This window comes from Mustela lutreola, chromosome 4 (genome assembly GCF_030435805.1).
Source record: "Mustela lutreola isolate mMusLut2 chromosome 4, mMusLut2.pri, whole genome shotgun sequence".
In the NCBI taxonomy this organism is placed as follows: domain Eukaryota; kingdom Metazoa; phylum Chordata; class Mammalia; order Carnivora; family Mustelidae; genus Mustela; species Mustela lutreola.
The window spans coordinates 188,227,073-188,248,704 of NC_081293.1; the positions used below are offsets into that span (position 1 = coordinate 188,227,073).

The 21,632-nt window shown below is 51.5% G+C and overlaps 1 protein-coding gene across 2 annotated transcripts in view; it reads right to left on the reverse strand.

The window, feature by feature from the left end:
• The window catches only part of KLRG2 (killer cell lectin like receptor G2), a 39,031-nt gene extending 19,313 nt beyond the window's left edge, over nt 1–19,718 (reverse strand). Inside the window, exons 1-6 of one of the 2 annotated variants that reach the window (XM_059172004.1) lie at nt 18,874–19,717; nt 12,943–13,044; nt 12,249–12,394; nt 5,917–6,020; nt 2,715–5,439; nt 2,052–2,659 (exon numbers count right to left, since the gene is read on the reverse strand). In XM_059172004.1, coding sequence (XP_059027987.1) covers nt 5,319–5,439; nt 5,917–6,020; nt 12,249–12,394; nt 12,943–13,044; nt 18,874–19,630 — 1,230 coding nt within the window. In that variant the 5' untranslated portion in view covers nt 19,631–19,717 and the 3' untranslated portion in view covers nt 2,052–2,659; nt 2,715–5,318. Of the gene's footprint in view, nt 1–2,051; nt 2,660–2,714; nt 5,440–5,916; nt 6,021–12,248; nt 12,395–12,942; nt 13,045–18,873 lie in introns of those variants that run through there. The other variant, XM_059172005.1, reaches the window with a different exon arrangement.
• Between the last annotated feature and the right edge of the window lie 1,914 nt (nt 19,719–21,632).

The following is a 21,632-nucleotide window of genomic DNA, read 5'->3' on the forward strand; positions in this document are numbered from 1 at the left end:
GGGTAGGAAGCTCAGCCATGCTAAGTGACTAGTTGAAGTCACAGCGGGAGGCACCTGGGTGGCTCAGTAGGTTAGGCGGGAGACTCTTGCTCTCAGCTCGGATCTTGATCTCTTGTGAGTTTCAAGCCCTGTGTCAGGCTCCATGCAGGTGTGGAGTGTATTTAAAAAAAAATAAAAATAAAAAAAGCCGCAACAAAGTTGACACGTTTCTGTTGGTGAGCCTGAGGCTCCTCTTGGCCTAACATGACAGGTATGTCCTGGGCTGGGAGAGGGAAGAGAGGATGAACCAACATCCCAAGAGGGAGCAGAAAAGGCCCAAGCAATCGAAGGTGAAGTAATACACAGCCCTAGGTATAGGACTGTGTCATTTCTGAAACCCTTTTCATAGTGTCATAGTCTTATTTTACTTTGATACTGCCTCCAAAGCTGAGACTAACCAAAGACAAGACAAACTGGGATATACAAATTTGGTCCCCTGAATTTTTTGAGAAAATTTTGGTACAAATTGCTTGAAATCAGTGTTAAAAATCTATCGAGTGATAAATTAAGAAGAACCCAGTGTCACAACCTATTCCTGTCGAAAATGTTTATAGTGAATCTAAGCCTAACTCCTGCAGCTTACAGAAAATGAGAGAAATCCAGAATATCTGTCACTCTACAAGACAACTGGCCTTGTCTATTCAAAAAGTCAGTGTTTCAGAAAACAAGTTCCAGGTTTAAAGAGATTAAAGGGATCAGTAACAGTGCTAAGACCCTGGCTGGATCTTTGTTTAAAATACATTAGTGAAACAAGCAGGACTATTGGAACATGGACTGAATGTGAATTTAACAGTAGTTTCATTAAGTGTAATAATGGTGGAATTACAATTTCACAGAAAAACACACCTATTTTTAGGAGATGCGTGCCGAAGCACATAGGGATGAAGTGTTGAAGTCTACAACTTATTTTCAAATGGTTTAGCCAATTTATACACACACACACACACACACACACACACAAAGAGTAAATACGGCAAAACGTTATTTCGTTAGATCTGGGTAGAAGGCATACAGGACTTCATCCTTTTTTCAACACTCCATTTTGAAAATTTTCACAAAGTTGAGGGATATCTTTAGGTTTTCCATTTAAATCATCACTTTAAAAATGCTCTGTCCTTCAGGCAGGGTTTTAAAAAATATGGTCTCTCATCATCAATAGGAGAATCACAAAAAGAAAACAGAGAAATGGCCAACAAGCAAATGAAAAGAAGCTCAATGTCAGGCATCCAGCAAAGGCCAATATAATTATAGACTTGTGGTATCACTGCCATGTGCTGAAACTAATGGGACGTGTGTGTCGATGACACTGGATAAAAACAAACGCGAACAGAAACCACACGGAGCCAGCACTACACACCCGCGTGAATGGCGACACCGAAGGAGACTGGCAACCTCGGGGCTGATGAAGGTGTGGAAGGGCGGGAGCTCAGCTCACACTGTGCCGGGATTATAAAATGGTACAGCTACTTTGGAAAACAATTCAGCAGTTTCTTACAAACATAACCTTACCACACAACCCAGTAATCCTCTTAGGTCCCTAGAGAAAGGAAAACCTACCTCCAAAGACCTGTATGTGAACGTTCATAGCAGCTGTATTCCTAACAGCCCAAACCTGGAGATGACTGTGATATCACCAACCAGAGCAGAGAGAAACTGGGCTCTATACATGCAGAGCAAGCAGCTACGGACCCCTACGGCAACGCAAGCAAGTCTCTGAAACCAAAAATACATACTACACGCCTCTTTTTTTCTACGAAATCCTAGAACAACTTCAGCATACCTGTAGAGACAGGCCACATATTCACCTGGGACTGGAGGTCAGGGAGGATTGGCTGCAGAGGGACACAAGGGAACTTTCTGGGGCCTGTGGGACCTATTCCATATCTTGTTTGGCGGTGGTGACACAGGCAGCTACATTTGTTGGAAGGTACCCCCAAGATCGGTAGATTTTCTTTTGGGCAACTCTATCTCAATAAGTTGATTTATTTTTAACTTTTTAAAAATATTTTCATTTATTTGAGAAACAGAGATCACAAGTAGGCAGAGAGGCAGGCAGAGAGAGAGAGAGGAGGAAGCAGACTCCCTGCTGAGCAGAGAGCCCAACGTGGGGCTCGATCCCAGGACCGCAAGATCATGACCTCAGCCAAAGGCAGAGGCTTTAACCCACTGAGTCATCCTGGTGCCCCTCAATAAGTTTTTCTTTTTTTTTTAAGATTTAATTTATTTGACAGAGATCACAAGGAGGCAGAGAGGCAGGCAGAGAGAGGGGGAAGCAGGCTTCCTGCTGAGCCGAGAGCCCGATGTGGGGCTTGATCCCAGAACCTTGAGATCATGACCTGAGTCGAAGGCAGAGGCTTAACCCACTGAGCCACCCAGGCGCCCCAATAAGTTGATTTAAAATAGGTTTACAGATCCACCCCCCCACCTCCCTGCCCCACCATGGGCTCTTTTAGACAGGGTTTCTCAAAATGTAGCGTCTGGACTATATGCATCAGCATTAAAAATGGTAAATGGTAAAAATCTGATCCACTGAAGCAGAATCTCTTGATGGGGCGGATGAGGAGTCAAATACACCTGACACTGGTGGCTCTTCCACCACTGGATGACCATCTGAATGGACCTCGGAGGCTGCTGGGCACACCCATGCCAGCAGCTGGTCCCCACAGCTCCGTGACCCCAGCCAGTGCCGCCAGTGACACGATGATGTGTGGATTTGACACACTAGCAGCTGGTGGCACCTGGTGGGAAGAGAGACTAGAGAAACTCCTCAGGAGGAATTCCATGCCGTCCAGACTGCTGTGTCATTTCCCCAGCTTCAGTTTTGTACAAAGAGAAAGATGCACTCTGAACGCCTGGCTGGAACCTGTGAGAAGGCCCCTCAGCAAATGAGGTAATGGCAGGCTGCAAAGAATGGTGGCCCCAGGACTCACTTCTGGAGCCAGCAATTCTCAAGCTGGGCTGTGCATCAAGATCTTGTGGACTTTTTAAAAAAGTCTAAATCTTCTTTTCATCATAGTAGTATATAAATACGGGCTCTTAAAACAAACAAGAAAACCAACCAATGAAAACAGCTTTAGTAATACTAAAGTACACATATTTAAACCACAAAGATTGGTCCCTCTATAATCTTATTCTTGCTCCTTGTAAACACTGGAGTTTCTTAATCTTAAGTATACAGCTTGATGAACATTTATGTCTGTGTCCACCTGACCCTGTCCAGATCCAGACCACTTCCAGCACCCGAGAATGTTCCCTGGGGACCCTTCTCAGTTTATATTTCCCCACATAACTCCTATTCTGACTCCAGGCACTATCAGTTAGTTTTAAGGCAATCACTTTAAATTATTTTTGCCATTTCTTCTAGTACTGTTTCCGTATTTCTTTTTCTTTTCTTTTCTTTTTTCTTTCTTTTAAGATTTTTATTTATTGAGTCACCTGGGTGGCTCAGTTGGTTGAGCGGTTGCCTTTGGCTCGAGTCATGATCCCGACATCCTGGGATGGAGCCCCTTATCTGGCTCCTTGCTCGGCGGGGAGCCTGCTTCTCCCTCTGCCTCTGCCTGCCACTCTGCCTGCTTGTGCACTTGCTCTCGCTCTCTCTCTCTGACAAATAAATAAATAAAATATTTTAAAAAAAGGTTTTTATTTATTGGGTGGGGAGAGGCAGAGGAAGAGGGAGAGAACCTCCACAATGAGTGCGGGGCCCGAGGTGGAACACAATCTCCTGACCCTGAGATCCTGACTTGAGCCAAAACCAAGAGTCAGTCATTTACCTACTGGAGGTGCCTCTCCATATTTCTAAATAATATGGTTACACTGCTGTTTCTTGGTCTGCCTACTTTGGACAGGAACTAGTAGCTTCTTAGGACCTAGGTCAAAAGATCGCTCTTGTTCCAATTCCTCACCAGGTGGAGCCTAAAAACTTTAGGACTTCCAGGCTTTGGCACCACCCACCACACCCTGGCCATCTGTACCCCAGGTGTCCCCCACCTGTGGTTCCTGGCCTTGAGCTAGGAGCAGCCAGACGGCTGCCAGTGTCGGACACACCTAACGAGCCAGGCTCAGGACCTTGCTGAGCGGGACTGTGAGGTGTGAGTGGAACATGTTACCAAGCTCTGGGGTTAAATGGTAGCGGGAGTGAGAAAGCCAGGAGGAACACCAGAGCGTTTCTAAGATTTTTATTGCTTGTCCAGTGTAGGACCCCACCCCTCTCCGCCAGCCAGTCCGTGCGTTCTGTACCAGAGACTGGTGTGAACGGATCAATAAAGGTTTCTGTTCAAGAGGAAGCTGAACGCATGGCCTGCCCCTGACAAGGGAGGTCAGTGGGCCCAGGAGAGTCACGTCGAGTGCTTGGCACCAAGGGAACATGCAGGTACCGTCCCCGGTCACTGGGAGAGAGATCTGGACAGCCTGCACAGACTAAACCAGTCCTCCGGCCCCCCCGGCCACTCCTTCTGGCCTGAAGGCCCCTCACTGAACCCCAACACAGATATCTTTGGGCTGGTGTCCCCACACCTGTCAGGGGAAGAGCTGCCTCGACCTCCCCACAATTCTGATTTCCTTCCTCTGGACCCTGTGCTTTGCAGCTCCCGGGTTTTCCTGCCCGGGGCCAGGGGTGGGGGTGGGCGCCGGGGGGCGTGCTCTGCATCTTCCCAGCCTTGGGCATCAGCTGCTCAGAGGCCCCGCCAGTGCCACACACTGTGAACCTTACCCTCTGCCAGCTCGGGGCCGGGAAGGACACCCTCCTCTTTCCTCCGGGGACAACCACTTCTCACTTGCCATCTTCCAGCACTGTTGGTCAGCGGTGTCAGCCGTGCACCCAGCTGCCACATTCCAGCCTCGGTCCCTGCGCTCAGGGGAGAACTGCCCGGCAGCACCTGGGATCGCTAAGGCCTCCCGGTCCTCCAAGACTTGGGGGCGGGGGGTGTGCAGATGGAATTTAGCAGGTGAGGGAGAGGATGGGAAATGGGCATTTTAACGAGGGAGAAACCTAGGCTCAAAAAAGCGAAAAAACAAAAACAAAAACAAAACCACACAGCATCCCGAGGTAATCGAACAAATCTGCTCCAGAAGCTGGACACTCACAGAAAGCCTCCTTTCCCTTGGACGTGACCCGCCTGAGCCGGAAGTCCAGTCCCTTATGGCTCAGAAAGGGCCCCTGTTGAGCACAGAGCAGGGAGACCTGGAAGTCTGGGTCCAGGGAAGAGGCTACCCCAGCCGGCAACCTGGCTTCCCCTGCGGTGGCTGCAGGCCCCCAAGTCTCAGGATGGGTGGAAGCCAAGTCACTTGGTCCCCTTGGCGCAGACCCACGGTCTTGGAGAGGCACAGTCCAAAGCCACCAGCTTGCCTCCCTCCAGGCCCCCGCACTTGAGATCTGGCTGGTCCTCCTCTTCCTCCGGGAGTCTGGGGAAGGTGAGAAGAGGGGACAGAGCTCAGAGTGACGGCCCCTGCTGGCCTGTGTGCCTGCTGCCAACGCTGGCGTGGGTAAGGCTTCATCCCTGCACGAGGTCAGGGGGTCCGGGAAGGGGCCTCAGATGGGAGCCGTGAGGATGCGCCATAGCACACTAGAACCACCCAGATCTCTCTGTGCAGCCCCCTCGTCTACAGAACAGGGCAACGATCCTGCCTGGGTAAGTGCTCTGGGGGCCCGAGCAAGGGATGGGGTGACTGGGACAAGTGAAACTAAGGCTCCAAGCCAGACGGGCCAGGAGGGTGGGGGCGGAACAGGGGGCCGAATCTGGGAACACGTGGAGGCTCCAGATTGGGGTGGGGGGTGTCAGCAGAGAGGAAGGCCCCAGCCCCTCTGTGGCATGTGCTGTGATGTCATTCTGGTCGTACTGGAGACAGAGGGGCCACCCATCCCAGCCCATGGTCACTCACAGCTGGGGCGACAGTGGGGCCCCGTCGATCCACTGCCAGCCCTGGGGGCCTCGCCGGGCTCCTACCCAGGAGTACTTGGGGACTGGGTATCTGCTCAGGAAGTCCTGAAGGAGAAAAGCAGCGGGTCACCCTTCTTCGGATACTAGTAAGAGTCACCTGGGGCTTCTGTGGCCCCTCATCCCCGCCGGACCTCGGGCAAGTTCCCAGCTCACCCAGCTGTCCCCAAACACCAGGAACTGGAAAGCTGTATTGGATGCTTGCTGGTTGCCAGACACTGGGGACGGGAAATGGGGGGATCCCCGCTCAGCCTCAAGGAGAGAGAGCATGATAAGGCCAGTCCCCACCAAGCAGTGTGGGCTGGGTATGGAGGGGACAGAGCAGAGGGCCGGCAGGGCACTGATCAGTGACGTTGTATCAGCTCAGCACGTTATTAAGAATATTTTTTAAAAAGATGAGAACAAAGACCATGGAGCCATAAGAAGCAAGTTAAGGGACATCAAGGGTTATGGTGGGTAAAGGTGGCACGAAGGTGGCACGATTACAGTCACGACAAAATGTGTTCGCACAAGAATGCAGATGCACAAGGGGAACGATAAAAACCCCAAGGATGTCCGAGAGCTGTTAGAGATGATCTTCCTCTTCAATATTAGTCCTTGATGTCACACATTAAAGGAAAAAATGGCATTTAAAAATGTTTAACTTGGAAAAAGATGTTTTAATGTTGTACGTCCCGGCACGAGGCCGCGAGGCTGGCGCGGTTTCAGAACTTACTTTGCTGCCACTTTGCACACAAGGTCACACCCTTCTTTCCACTCCCACGAGTGATTCCACTTTGGAGAATAAATCCAAGAACATAAAGGGGAGAAAATGAACTTACTCAAAGATAACACAGTGCGATTTAGAAAGGAAAAATGGAAACCACCCAAATGCTCGGCAATCAGGAAATAACTGGGCCCGTTATGGGATATCAACATGATGGAAAGTTACAATGCTGTTCAGGATGCCAAGTACGTAGAAAATGTAACTATGAAATCACACTGAGTGAAGAAAAGCAGACCGCACCGGGAAGTACACTTTGCTCACAACATCCAGAAGCCTCTATTCATGAGCGAAAATTAGGAGACTGTCCTATGTGAGTTTAGGGTTTGACCAGCTCTTCACAAGAAAACTTGTTTAAGTTGAGAAATCCCAAACCTCGCTATTTAACCCTGGTTCTTAGAAAGTAAGCACGAAAGTAATGCCTGTCCCCTGAAGGGACGTGTGCAGACCCCGTGTAAAGTGAGCTGCCCTAACCGGACTCCGGAGTTTGGTGCACAGCGTGTCGCTTTCCCAGAATCTGGCGAGGACGGGGAAGGCACACCCACGGCCACACGTCGGGCTGGACTGCAGGCCGAGGCCCGCCAGCAGGGCCAGGCACAGGGCTGTGCAGGGGAGGACAGGGAACCCGGAGGCGGCTGGGGGCCGAGTCAGTGGGCAGAGTAGCTCTGGGCAATGGCTACAGCAGAGGGGGGCCCCTGCTGGCCGGCACCCTCCTCCTGGGAACGGGGAAGGAACACCGGGGCACAGGGCTTCTCCCAGCACGGGGACACCTCCTATTCAAATTCTGGTCCTGGGGGACCTTAGGCAAGGACACCTTTCTGACCTTCCATACAGGCCTCTGAAGTCGGGGCACGTTGGGAAGGAGACCCGAGAGGATCTGTATAAAGCCAAGGGCATAGCATACACACTCACTACAGGAGAACTCTGCGGTCTGGGCCGGAGGGTGTGCAAACGCAGCCCCCAACAAGTTGCCAAGAAGCCCCTGTCCTCAGTTCTGGCCCCAGGCCACCTGGCTTGCCCTGATTTCCACCTCTGGGCCTCTCCGAACAGGAGGCACGGCCCGTCCCTGAACACTCACTCCTTTCCACCCTTCCTTCCTCGTAGTGCTGACGCTGTGCACTTGTTCTCACAGCTAGCAAAAACGACGGTATGGGAAAAGCATCATCCACAGATGGAAATTCCAGAAATTCAAGAATCACTTGAGTTCAAATCAATGCTCCCATAATGATGCCGCCGGCATCCCGGGGCCTCCACGGCCTCCAGAGGGCGCTTCTCCAACTTGGCCACGGATGTCGGGGCCCATGGGAATAGGATCCCGAGCAGAATGTACTTGAAATCCCATATCTGGCATCTTCAAGTGGAGGTAAATTATCTGCTCTGTCCTCAAACATTTCTTTTTTTCTAAAGTTGTGGTAAAATACATATCATGGAATTAAGCATTTTCACCATTTTTAAGTGTCCAGGTTGGTGGCATCGCGGTTGTCCACGCTGTTATATGACCATCAGGGCCGTCCGCCCCCGGAACTACCTTCCTCGAGGGAAACTCCCTGTACCTCCAACACCCACCCCCCAACCCTACCAGCCCCACTCTGCTTTCCGCCTGTGTACATTTCCGCTTTCATATGCAAATGATCAATTAGTTAATTGGCTTAATCCTAGGATGGGTATTTCTTCCTGTCTCTTTTCACCTTCCTGCAGTGGGTGCATGAGGCTGACAGTCATGTGCGCACCTGGAGCTCCCTGCACCCCAGGAGACACAGCTGTGTGAGACCAAGGGCACCGACAGCACCTCAACTTTCTCCCTTTTCGCTAATCTGGAGCAAACCCAGCTCTGCAGGAGGATGAGACCTGCTTCTCCAAGGGCTGGGCGAACCACTGGTACCACCACAATGTCCCCGGGTGTGTGTCCCAGCTCCTGGAGCCTGGCCTTTGCCCACTGCCCCTGCCTGCCTCGCCCTGCCCCAGTGCCTCCTGGAGTGTCTGGCCCTCGTCCAGAGCGCGGAAGGATTCCAGAATTCCGGTCATCGTATTCCAGAATTTAACTGCCTGGGACCCAATCCTCTTTAGTAAGGAACTTACTCAGACACGTATGTCCCAAATAATTGATCCTGAAAGCTTAGTTTTGAAAGGCTTCTTTATCTCAAGCTTGCAGTTTGGTTGGGGTAAGCCCATCTGCCCCCTGGAGGGTGCACCTGCCACGGACCAGAGGGCTGAGGTCATTCTGAACTGAACCCGTGTCCTCAGGGGCTGGAGGGCAGAGGCAGGCTTTCCGAGGATGCTTGCTGGGCTCGGTGGGTCCCTGCCAGGCTGGGCCCTCCCCCAGCGCCACCACTGTCCAGGGACCCACCTCTGCTCCCGTTCCCACTGGCTTTCATTTTGCGCACGCCAACAGGGAGGGGCCTGGGAAGGTTCCTCAACGCAGCCGGTTCTTATTTGACAAGTATAAGAACTCCAGGCCTGCCCCAGGCCTCTGGCAAAACCTTTATAAACTGATCTTCTTCATAGGCTACTGTCCCTCTGGCATTTCCTCCAAATTATACACAGCACATATTATTTGCAGAACATTTAGAAAGTTAGAAAAAGAATAATTAAAACTTTAAGGAAGAAGAAGAAAAGACCAGTCATAAATCTTGCCCCCAGGGGTAACCACAATTAGAATAACGAGTATACATATTTCCTTCCTGTGTTTTTTCTTTGCGTGTATCTTTTTATCATACTGAGATCCCAGATTTGGTGTTTTTCAATCTACACTGTATCTTTTTCATTTCCCCATGTTTTTTGAAACAGAGTGTTATTCCTGATGATCAAATAACTCACTGTATTTCCCCACTCAGTGTTCTATCCACCTCCAGGAACTCTCTCAGAGAGAGAGAGAAAAAGGCAGGGACCCTCTTCCCTGTTGTATGGTGCAGAATAGCTTTCAGGTCAGGACTGGGCAGAACAGTCCAAGAAAACCAAATGTCATGTATGAGAAGTCCTAAGTAACATATTAACAAGTCAAATCCAGAAGTCCTGGGGGAAGAAAAAATCCTGGCTAAGTAAACCATCACAAGAGCCCTAGAATATTTAAAAACAACAACAACAATGTAATTCACACAAAAAAGAAATTCGGGAAGGAAACAAAAAGATATCATCTCAACAGACACACAAAAATCCATCCAATGAAATTAAACTCATTCATGTTTAGAACTTTTAAGAAAACAGGAGTAGAAAGGAATTTCTTGAAATGATAACAGAATGGGAAAATAAGATACCAGCACGGGAGATGATAGCAATGAGAAATTCCCAGAGCACTTGGGCAGCTGGACAGCCGTGACGGGCTGAGCAGCCCCAAGAAAGTGCTGCGTTTTTTTTTCAAGGAAAAGGTCAAGTGAGAGGAAGCTGAGAAAGATGCCAGTCTGAATTGAGAAGTCCCCAGATGCTCAAATATTAGAGGCGACAGGTCCTTCTAGAGGCCAAGATACAGGAAAGGGGCCTGGAAAAGTCTGGTGACAAGTCTATAAAAGCAGCAGCGAAGGCCCCTCTCCTACCTCTTCCCACAAAATCCACTCACCCCTCCCATACGGCAGGTCACCAGGAGAACTGAGAGAGAAACCACAGGGGACCAGGGACCCAGAGCACCAAGTCTGGCTGAGGGTTGGAGGAAGTTAGACTAAAAAAGGAGAGGGATTAAGTGCTGCATTCCTCCAAGTGAAACCTTGGCTCTCTTTCCCCACTGCCCCTGGAATGCTGACATCTTAGCACTCACTTAAAAAAAAAAGAAAAAGAAAAAGAATAGTTGAGGCCCAGTGTGATGTCCCCATTGCAAAGCCTGCCCCTGCTAAAGCCCAGTGCAGCCCCTCCCCTCCACCCCCCCCACAGAGCTTCTAGCCTGTTCTCTAGTGCCTCACTCTGGATTATAACAGCTAGGGGTTATCAGACATTTCAGGACATTTTCTGACATGAAAAGACAAAAATCCCCCACAACTCAGTACATAGAATAAAAAGTACTGGGACACCTGGGTGGCTCAGTTGGCTAAGCGATTGCCTTCGGCTCGGGTCATGATCTTGGAGTCCCGGGATCGAGTCCCATGTTGGGCTCCCGGCTCAGTGGAGAATCTGCTTCTCCCTCTGACCCTTCCCCTTCTCGTGCTCTCTCTCTCTCTCTCTCAAATAAATAAATAAAATCTTTAAAAAAAAAAAAAAGAAAGAATAAAAAGTACTTACAGAAAAAAAAAAAAAAAACCACAGATATAGCACAGGGAGCAGAACAAATTCCAAAACAAAGTTAGCTATATCTATTATCTATAATGAGATAAGAGAGAGGCACCTGGGTGGCTCAGTGGGTTAAGTGCCTGCCTTCAGCTCAGGTCATGATCCCAGGGTCCTGGGACTGAGTTCCATGTCGTCCGGCGGGCTCCCTGCTCAGCAGTCTGGTTCTCCCTCTCCCTCTGTGTGCATGTGCATTCTCTCTCTCAAATAAATAAATAAATCTTTATAATGAGAAAAAGAAGATATTGCATCCTTGAAACAAATAGGACACTATAAAAAAGGATATTTGAAGAATATCCTTCTTCAAATTTAATTTTGAGTTCTCAAAATTAAAAATAAGGAAGAAATAAAAATGAAGAAAAACACCAACAAAGGGATAGGATTGTTCAATTTCAGGACAGAGGGAGAAGAAAGATGAAAGCCCTGAAATTTGGAGTTGGGGGGAGTTACACACAAAGGATCAGAGATCAGACTTATTAAATGGTAACACTGAACACTGGAAGATAATGAAGCGAAACCAGCACAATGCTAAGGGAAAACTGTTTCCACCCTAAAATTCTATACCCAGCCAAGCCATCAATCAAGTGAGGTTAGAATAAAAGCATCTTCAGACATGACAGGTCTCAAGAAATTTACCAGGCACACACTTTTTTCCAGGAAATTTACTGTGTATGTGCTCCACCAAGAAAAGGCTATAAACCGAGAAAAAGTCTTGAGATCTAGGAACCAGGGATCCCACCTAGGAAAGTGTTAAAAGCATACCAAGGACAGAGACAAGACTCCAAAACAACGTATACCTTGAGCACTGTGCACCTTCCCTCCCAAAGACAGATCAATATAGATTAAACACACATTTCTGTGGTTTCTTGATTAACGCCTGCCGCACTCATGGCTCTGTTGGCCATGTAAAGGTGAGGCCGGGTGTTCCAGCTTGTCCTTAGTCCCCAGTGTCAAACACAGTGTAGGTGCCTGACAAATACTTATGAAAGCACCGGCAGAAGGAATGCTCCCTGTTAACTGCTTGGCCACAGCATGGACAGGACCGTCCCTGCCCCCATCTTCCCTGCTCCGCCTCTACTTCTTGGAGGGAAGAGTAATTTGAAGACCTTGGACCCCTGAGGTCTGGTCCTCTCGCATGTCACGTTATCTCCCCAGGCCTTGGTGATTTTCTCTGTAATGCAGAGATGCACTAGATCTTTGCCAGGAGTCTGTGGTCTGTGACGATACCCACATCCTCCCACTGCCCACCGCCTCCGTCTCACCTGGGTGTGGCTCAGCAGCGGGAGGGTAGCCTGGTGAGCTGAGCAGAAGGCCTGGCTGGCCTCCCAAGCCTGAGCTTCGGCAGAGAGGTAGTAGCAGTTCTCCTCCAACCACATCCAGCCCCGGGGACATGGCCGGCACCTGGTCCCTGCAAGCAGAGAAACCACTATAAAGAACTGAATGTACACACATGAAAAAAGTCAAAATCTAGGGCTCAGTCGGTTAAGCAGCTGCCTTCGGCTCAGGTCCTGATCTCAGGGTCCTGGGATCGAGCCCCCATCAGGCTCCCTGCTGAGTCCTCTCCCTTCTCCCTGTCCCTCTGCTGCTTCCCCTGCTTGTGCTCTCTCTCTCTCTGGATCTCGCTCTCTCTCTCTCATAAATAAATGAAAATCTTTAAAAAGGCAAATCTGGAGTGTGGAACGGGTGAGCCCTGGGAGAGCAAGCAGGGTGGGCAGGGTCCCGGGTGGGCTGTGGAGTCTGTGCAGGGCACAGACACCTCCCACAGGTGGGGTTTTGCCAACCCCCTGCTTGTTAGAGCGCAGGCTGTGTCCAGCGGGAGGTAGGAGCTCTTTGTCCCTCTCTTTGCTCAACAAGCCCGGTGGGGATGTCATTTTCTAATTCTCACAAAGCTGCCATAAGGAGGAGACGCCCCAGGGGTGGACAGGGGAGGAGAGGGACCGGGAGGAGGCACCACACCTGTTCTAGATGCCAGAGCCACGATGGCGACTGCGGACATGGCCAGGAACACGGCCATGACCGCCAGCGCCCAGCGCAGGGACTTCATGTACATAGGCAGCCCTGGAGGAGCAAACAAGCGGGAGAGACGGGTTAGAAGGAGACGACCCAAGCCACACCCGACTTGGAACCACACTGACTCACATACCAGCACCCAACCCCTTGGCCCAAGACACCACAAAAAAACCCACTCAATTTAGGACAGAACTTCCTATTTGGGAGAAAAATGCTTGAAGATATTCTGCTTCTTTTTTTTTTTTTTTTTTTTTTTTTAAAGATTTTATTTATTTATTTGTCAGAGAGAGAGGGAGCGAGAGCGAGCACAGGCAGACAAAGTGGAAGGCAGAGTCAGAGGGAGAAGCAGGCTCCCTGCGGAGCAAGGAGCCCGATGTGGGACTCGATCCCAGGACGCTGGGATCATGACCTGAGCCGAAGGCAGCTGCTTAACCAACTGAGCCACCCAGACGTCCCAAAGATATTCTGCTTCTTAAATAACGAGAAGACCTAAGAGTCTGTTCAAGAAAGGGAACAAATGAGTGGCTGACAACCGTGTGCTGAGCACTGAATGGGCACGAGACACAGGGCACAGACCCCACCAAGAACAGGGCCAGGCCTTTGCCCTCATGGAGCTAACGGTACCGGGATCTACCCCTCCAAAGAGAGGGATGCGAGTTCCGTTGCAGCTTGGACAGACCTGGGTTCAGGTCTGGCCTCCACAGGGCCCCCCCATGTGTTTTTGGTCTTTTCTCATTTTGCCAGTGAAATCACCTGCCTCTTCTATCTCCCTAGGTCACTGGAGGTCACTGGAGGCCACAGTGAAACATTGTGCAGGGCGTGCTTTGCAGGCAGGAGAGCAGGAGACAGGTGTGAGGCTGCCCGTAGCTCACCTGAGAAGGGCAGTGAGGCTGCGGGGGGGTTTGGGGGGTGGGGTGGGGGAGGAGCTCCGGAGATGGAGCAGGGAGGGAGGAAAGGCAGTGGCAAAGGCTCGGAGAGAGAACTTGTGCGATTGTCAGATGCTGCCCCGATGACAGAGTGACCGTGGAGACCAGATGGGAAAACGGGAAGAAGAAAACACAGTAAATGGTTAATCACAGCCATCGGCGGTTGTAAGCAGCTTTCCACCCGGAAACATCTAAAGTAACTGAGCGCTCCTGAATTTGATCTCTGCCTGGACACAGAGGTATGAAATCAATTAATGCAAAGAGGCCTCTCTTTAGATGCGAGTTCAATTTAAACTTCCCAATTTAAACACCCAGGTGTCTGGGTGGCTCAGTCGGTTAGGTGTCTGTCTTCAGCTCGGGTCATGATCTGGGGGTCTTGGAATCGAGCCCCACGTCGGGCTCCCTGCTCAGCAGGGATCCTGCTTCTCCCTCTCCCTTTGCCACTCCTCCTGGCTTGTGCTCCCTCTCTCTCAAACAAATAAAATATTAAAAAAAAATTTTTTTTTAAAGATTTTATTTATTTATTTGTTAGAGAGAGAGCACAAGCAGGCAGAGTGGCAGGCAGAGGCAGAGAGAGAAGCAGACTCCCTGCTGGACAAGGAATCTGATGCGGGACTTGATCCCAGAACTCTGGGATCATGACCTGAGCTGAAGGCAGCTGCTTAACTGACTGAGCCACCCAGATGTCCCAATAAATAAAATATTTTTAAAAAATTTAAGAAATAAACTTCCCAGACACCTGCTGGCAGGGGCTGGAGGACCCACTCACATCTCGGGGCCAAAGGCTGGGAATGCCACATGTCCAGCGTAAGGGTCCCAAGAACTCAATCATCATATTTTTGCCAAAACTCAGAACAGCGGAGGTTAATTCTCCAGCAAATATTTTATTATTTTGAAGAGAATGATTCCATTTTTCAAACCATATGCCTATTCATATGTACCTCCATATGAATACACACAACATGTACACAGAGAAAGCTGGGACACATTTCCAAGGTTTTTCATAAAACATGTTTTCAATCATAACTCAACTCTAAAAGCACTTTTGAAGTCCTTGATTTCCAATTTCCATTAGAAAAAAACACTTGCTTCAAAGACTGAAAAGGGAAGTGTGTTACACAGATATATACGAAGAGTCACATTCCATCTGTGACCTTTTTGGAGTTTGCTTTTTTATTTTTAATTACATAATCTGCTTCTTAAAGGGGTTTGACCCAAATTTTCATCAACTGATAAATGGATAAACAAAATGTGGCATATCCATACAGCAGAACATTCAGCCATAAAAGGCAGGGCTGGTGGGGGCTGGGCTGTGGCTGAACAAGAGAACTTTATGCCAAGTGAAAGAAGCTTGTCCCAGAAGGACACATATGAGTCCATCTATGAAATGTCCAGAATAGGCAAACCCACAGGGACAGAAAGTAGCTCAGCGGTGGCCTGGGAGAGGCTGGGGGTGTTGGCAGCTCAAAGATACAGCATTTCTTTTTAGAAAACATGCTAAAACCACCTGTGTGATGTGTGATGACTGTGCACATCTGGGAATGTGAAGACCACCAGACCACGCGCTTGGAGTGGACTGTGCGGTTACATGAATTATAACTTGATAAAGCTGCTACCAAAAATTAAAAAAAAAATGACTTGAATATGCTTGGAATCAAAGACACATATAAATTGAGAGTCTTACAATAAAAGCAGAACTAAAAAGCTTGGAGAAGAAAAGGAACACAAATCTACCAGTCCTCTCGGTCAATGCAACAACCGTGACTGTGCGCTCTGGCCTTTCAGAAAAGAATGCGTAAAAGAAATAGAGCAGGTGACACAGACCCACCCACCTTCTGCTCAGGGCTGCATGGCTGCCCTTGGGAATGGCCCCCGACAGAGCCAGAGTCCTCCCAAATTTCCAGACAGAGGAAGTCCCGCCTACCCCTTTCCAAGGCAATTCCTTTCTTTTTTTTAAAAGACTTTATTTATTGGAGAGAGAGAGAGCGAGTCAGAACGAGTGGGGGAGAGGCAGAGGGAGAGGGAGAAGCAGACTCCCCATTGAACAGGGAGCCCCACGCGGGGCTTGATCCCAGGACTCTGGGATCATGACCTGAGCTGAAGGCAGCCGCTTAACTGACTCAGCCACCCAGGTGCCCCTCCAAAGCAATTCCTAATTACACATGTAACCCCCAAACATTCTCCTTACAAAAAAAATGAAAACACACATAAAGCTAAAGCCCCTCTAAACCTGTCTTCACCCCACTTCCAATTCTGGACCCCCTTAACCCGAATCCTCTCGTGTGTGCAAACACACCCAGTCCCACGTGGCAATAACAACACACACTCCTTTCTCTCTGGCACCTTCCCCTCAGCTCCACTCTCTAGATTCCACCCAATTCCCCTTCCCCCATCCTGGAATGACATCTGTGATGTCACATCCTCTGTTCACTCTCCAACTGTGAGTCCCTCTTAATCTGCCACAGTTCCTACCCGCAGCTGATGCACTGTCTGCTTCCTCCTAGTCAGATCCAGTGGCCTGGGCTGGGACCAGGTTTTGTGGGGCTTAAAGGTTATTCAATTTGAGGGGGAAATCTTAAAAAACAAAACAAAACAAAACAAAAGAAACAGAAAAGAAAAGAAGAGAATGGAAAAAGAAAACTTCCAAATACAAAGCTCAGAATAGGACTGACTCAGAGGGCTCATGCCCATGAGTGTCCCTTTTGTGTCACTGCTTCAGGTAAAGCTGTTACAAACGTCCCTGCTCCTCCAGCTCGGCCTGACCGTGCTGGGCATCACCCTTCCGGGCCCCATTTCCTCCAGGTCCCCAGCGCCGAGTACATTCTTCCTGCCCATCCCACCAAAATTCGAACTACCTCTGGACTTCCGAGGCCGCCCCACCTTCTCCAAAAGACACCTCCTGGGGCACCTGGGTGGCTCAGTGGGTTGAGCCTCTGCCTTTGGCTCAGGTCGTGATCTCAGAGTCCTGGGATCGAGCCCCGCGTTGGGCTCTCTGCTCGGCGGGGAGCCTGCTTTCCCCTCTCTCTTCTGCCTGCCTCTCTGCCTACCTGTGATCTCTCTCTCTCTCTGTGTCAAGTAAATGAATAAAATCTTAAAAAAAAAAAAAAAAAGACACCTCCTCCCCCGGCCTCTGTTCTCTCAGCTCTAGAGTCCTCCCTGCCCAGACCCGTCTGGCTCCAGCCCAGGCTGACCTGTACTTGTACTTTTTTTTAGTCCTAGACTCTTTAATTACTCTGACAAAAAGCTGTAAACTCATTGTGGTGGAGAGAATATCGTCTGTCCTTGCCCCAAAGATGCGCATGACTTAATCCCTGGAACCTGTGAATAAGTTAGGTTGCATGGCAAAGGGCATTTCAGGTTTTGGTTGGAATTAAGGCTGCTTATTAGCTGACCTTAAGATGAAGAGATTTTCCCGGGTTTTCTGGGTAGGCCCAATGTAAACAACAAGGGTCTGTATAAACAAGAAGGAGGCAGAAGAAGAGGAAAGTCAGAGAGGGCAGCAGAAGGAATCAGCCCAACATTGCTTGCGGGCTTGGAATATTCTGAGGGGACTGAACTAAGGCATGCAGCCTCTTCTAGCTCCAAAAGGCAAGGAAACAGAATCCCCCCTTGAGCCCCCAGGAAGGAACACAAGGCTGCTGACAGCTCAGCTTTAGCCCCTCAGACTTCCGACCCACAGAACTGTAAGATAATAAATTTGTGTTGTTTCAAACCACTAAGTTCGAGGCAATTTATTAGGGCAGCGATAGGAAATACATCTTTGGGGAGCCTGGGTGGCTCAGTGGGTTAAGCAGCCGACCCTTGATTTTGGCTCCGGTCATGATCTCAAGGTTGTCAGATGGGCCCCATGTGGGGCTCCACACTGTGCCTCAAGCCTGCTTGGAATTCCCTCTTCCTCTCCCTCTGCCCTACCCCATTTTAAGGGAAAAAAGAAAGAAAGAAAGACAATATACCATTATTTAGAAAATGTGCTCACGCCAAACTGCAAAATCCCAATCCCGAGTGATTTGTGTCCCTGAACTCTCCCAGATACTAAGATATGGCAGAGCCCCTGAGGCTTTGGGGCCTGTCTAGCTGGCCTGGCCTTCCTCTAACCTGGCCAAACTCTTGGCACACTGCCTCCTGAGCTTTCCAGTTGGAAGGGGCCTTTGCCACCCCTGAATCCTACTCACTTTTCAACGCTTATTCCAGGAAGCTTTCCCATGCTCCCAAGCTCACCAACCACTCCCTCCTGGCTCCTGGTCCAGGATTGTTTATGCTCCTTCATTATTATTATTTTTTTAAGAGAGCGAGGAGAGGGAGGGGAGAGGGAGAAAGAATCCTAAGCAGGCTCTATGCCCAGCACAGAGCTGGGGAAGGGCTCCGTCTCACCACCCCGAGATCACGACCTGAGCTGAAATCCAGAGTCAGGGGCATCACTGACTGAGCCGCCCATGCGCCCCTCCAGGCTCCTTCTTGTCCCCTGACGAGCCCCCCGCCCCCAAGACGGGCCCCTCTCCGCCACACACCGCCTCCAGCAGTCTGGTCCCCAGTCCCCCCGCAGTAGCTGATGAATGGGGGAGTGTTCGGGGCCCGATGCTCCTCAACAGAGGCGGAGAGAGAAGGGGACCCGACCCGGTTCCCGGTTCCCGCTCGAGCCGCCAGCGCCGTCAGGTGATCCTGGAAGACCTCCCTCTCCGGGAAGCCCTCCCACCTCTGCTTCTCAGCCACGCGGCGCGCACGAAGAGGGCAATGTGGAAGTTCTCGCGCTGGGGAGGCGGGTAGTGGCGGAAATAGAGGTTTTATTCTCTGGGCGCAGAAGAACGCGGTACAGTTACCTAGCCCCAAATGTTACGGATCCCAGGCCGGACAGGCCAGGTGGGGCCGGGGCAGCGGCCGCAGTGGCCCCGGCGCTGGGCGGCTGTGGGGGGCGCTCAGGCGGCGTCGCCCCCTGCCGGCCGCGCGGGCTTACCTACGAGCTGTATGGCCGGGGGCAGCTTCTCGTCGCCTCCGGTCTCGGCGCGGTGCAGCAGCGCGCCGGCCTCCTCCTTCTCCAGCCCCAGCTCCCGGCAGCGGCCGCGGCACGTGGGGGAGCCCGGGCTCTCCGAGCGCCCGTCGGCGGGGCTCGCCCGGCCCTCGACGTCGAGGCCGCGCTCGGGCCGGGCGGGGGTCCGCGGCAGCAGCGGGTGCGCGGGGAACGCGTGGCGGGAGAAGGCCGGGGACTCGGGCACCGGCACGGTGAGGAAGCGCGGGGACGGCGCCGGCGAGGGCGCGCGGCTGCCGCCCGCTACGCCCACGGACTTCACGCGCACGTCCACCTGCAGCTCCACCGGGGCCCAGGCGCCCTGCGGCGGCTCCCCCGGCACCAGCTCGGCCCCTGGCGCCTCGCCGGCCCGGGGCTGCTCGGCTGAGGCGGGGCCGGGCGACGGCGGCTCGGAGCCCGCGGACACCTGGCGGCGGAAAGCGCCGTAGCCCAGGCTGGGGGGCGGGAGCCGCAGGAGCGCCGGGCGAGGCGCGGGCAGCTTCTTCCCGCCGGAGAGGTCCTGGCCCGCGCCCGCCGCCTCCTTTGCGGCGCAGGCCAGACTCGGGCTGCTCTCGGGACTCTCGAGATGTCGCTCCTCTGCGGGGACCTGCGGCTGCTCCGGCGCCGCGACCTGGCTCTCCAAGGGCTCCATTGGGACCTCGGCTCCAGGTTGGTCTCCTCCGGACCCTGCTTGGGCCCGCTCCATCCGGTGAGCAGAGCGACCGAGAGACGCAGAGCGAGCGCACCTGGGTGCAGGTATGGAGTCGGCTTCACCAACTGGCTCGGGATTGGTCCAGCCTGGTCCCTGAAGTTTTCAGGCCACGCCCCTCTGCCCCGCCCACCCGAAGGGCCCCGCTGGGATTGGCAGTGGTTGGGATTCTGTTGGCCACGCCCGCTCCGCAGGGCTGCGGGAGAAAGGAGCAGAGGACCCGCCCGCGGGGTTACCGAGAAAGAACTGGAAGCAGAGGCTGAAGGGAGAACCTAGAGTCCCACCTGACTCCTTCCTCCTCTTTGTCCCCAGTTCCACGGTCCTCTGCCATTGCGCTGATTTTGAAAATTACAGTTTGGGCTGAGAGCGGTTGGCCAAGTCTATGAGATGCTGAGACCTCAGGAAATCAAAACAAAACAGCGGGGCCAAAAGAAATTCTGTGGCCTGGGGAAAAGTAGCAGAGCTGGTTGTCCTGCTAGTGTAGTGGGGGAAGAGACACCACACCTAAAAGACTTCCCTACAGCAGAAGTCCCAGGGACAGCCGCTCTGGAGGGATGACTTAGTACCCTAACTCATTAAAAACTGAGGGATGGGGGCGCCAGGGTGGCTCAGTGGGTTAAGCTGCTGCCTTCGGCTCAGGTCATGATCTCAGAGTCCTGGAGTCGAGTCCCGCATCGGGCTCTCTGCTCAGCAGGGAGCCTGCTTCCCTCTCTCTCTCTCTCTGCCTGCCTCTCCATCTACTTGTGATTTCTGTCAAATAAATAAATAAAATCTTAAAAAAAAACAAAACACAAAAAACCTGAGGGATGAATAAGCATGCCCGCTCGTTTTCACAGGGAGAGGAGCCTGGCCCCAGTCAGCCGGTGTGGTGCAGTGCAGGGTTCCCAAACCTGGCTAGTGATCTGAATACAAATCTCAAATTTGAACCGCCGTTGGCACCAGCATCGACCAGGGCTGAAAGTGCAGCCAGCACTGGCAGCAAGAAGGGGGAGCAGAAGCTGCAGTGGACCCAAAATGTGGCCCTGGCCAGTCCCTCCAACCTGCTTTCTGGATTCTGTCCCCTTTGTGTGCGGTCACACTTTGATTTCACAGACACTTAATGAGCAGGGTCCCTAGCCCGTGGGCACACAACTGGTTCTTTCCCACCATCAGTAAACAGGAGCAGGTGGTAATTGCCTCCTTGGCCTCTCCTCCTCCAGCGGACACTGGTTTCTTCCTTGTACGTCCGACCTACTAGCACACTTTCTCCACTCCGCCGTCACATCTAAGCCCTCCTTACACCACCGCAGTGTTTCTCGACCCGGCTAGTCGGCCGACATTTGCCTCACCAAGGCCACCACACACCCTCAAATCCCGCACATGTCTTCAGTGCTTGCTTTATCTCGAGGAAGCCACGCATCTGTGGCTCTCCTCACGTGCACTCTGCTGATTTTATCATCTGCTCCCAAAGGCTTCTCACTCCCCATTAGGTCATGGACCGTGCAGCCTCCCTCCAGCCCAGATCTTTCTCTGGACCTGGACCGTATGTAATAGGCTGTGGGGTGAATTTCATCTCTCCACCCTGCCCTGCCCCGAATTCATATGTCCAAGTCTTAATCCCCCAAGCCTCAGAAAGTGACCTTCTTTGGAATTAGGCGGGGACTGTGATGATGTCATCCCAGAGTAGGCGGGTTCATAATCCAACATGACGGGGGTCCTTATAAAAAGGGGATATTTGGACACAAACACACACACACAGGGAGAACACTGTGTGAACATGAAGGTAGAGATCAGGGTGATGTGTCTACTGGCCAGGGAAGGCCAAGGATTGCTGGCAAACCACCAAAGATAGCAGACAGGCCCAGGGCAGATTCTCTTCCCACAGACCTCAGAAGGAACCAACCCTGCTGGCGCCTTAGCCTTGGACTTCCTGCCCCCAGAGCTGGGAGTTAATACGTTTCTGTCAGTTAAGCGGCCCAGTGTGTTACCTTGTCACCACAGGCTGCCACAGCAAACAAGT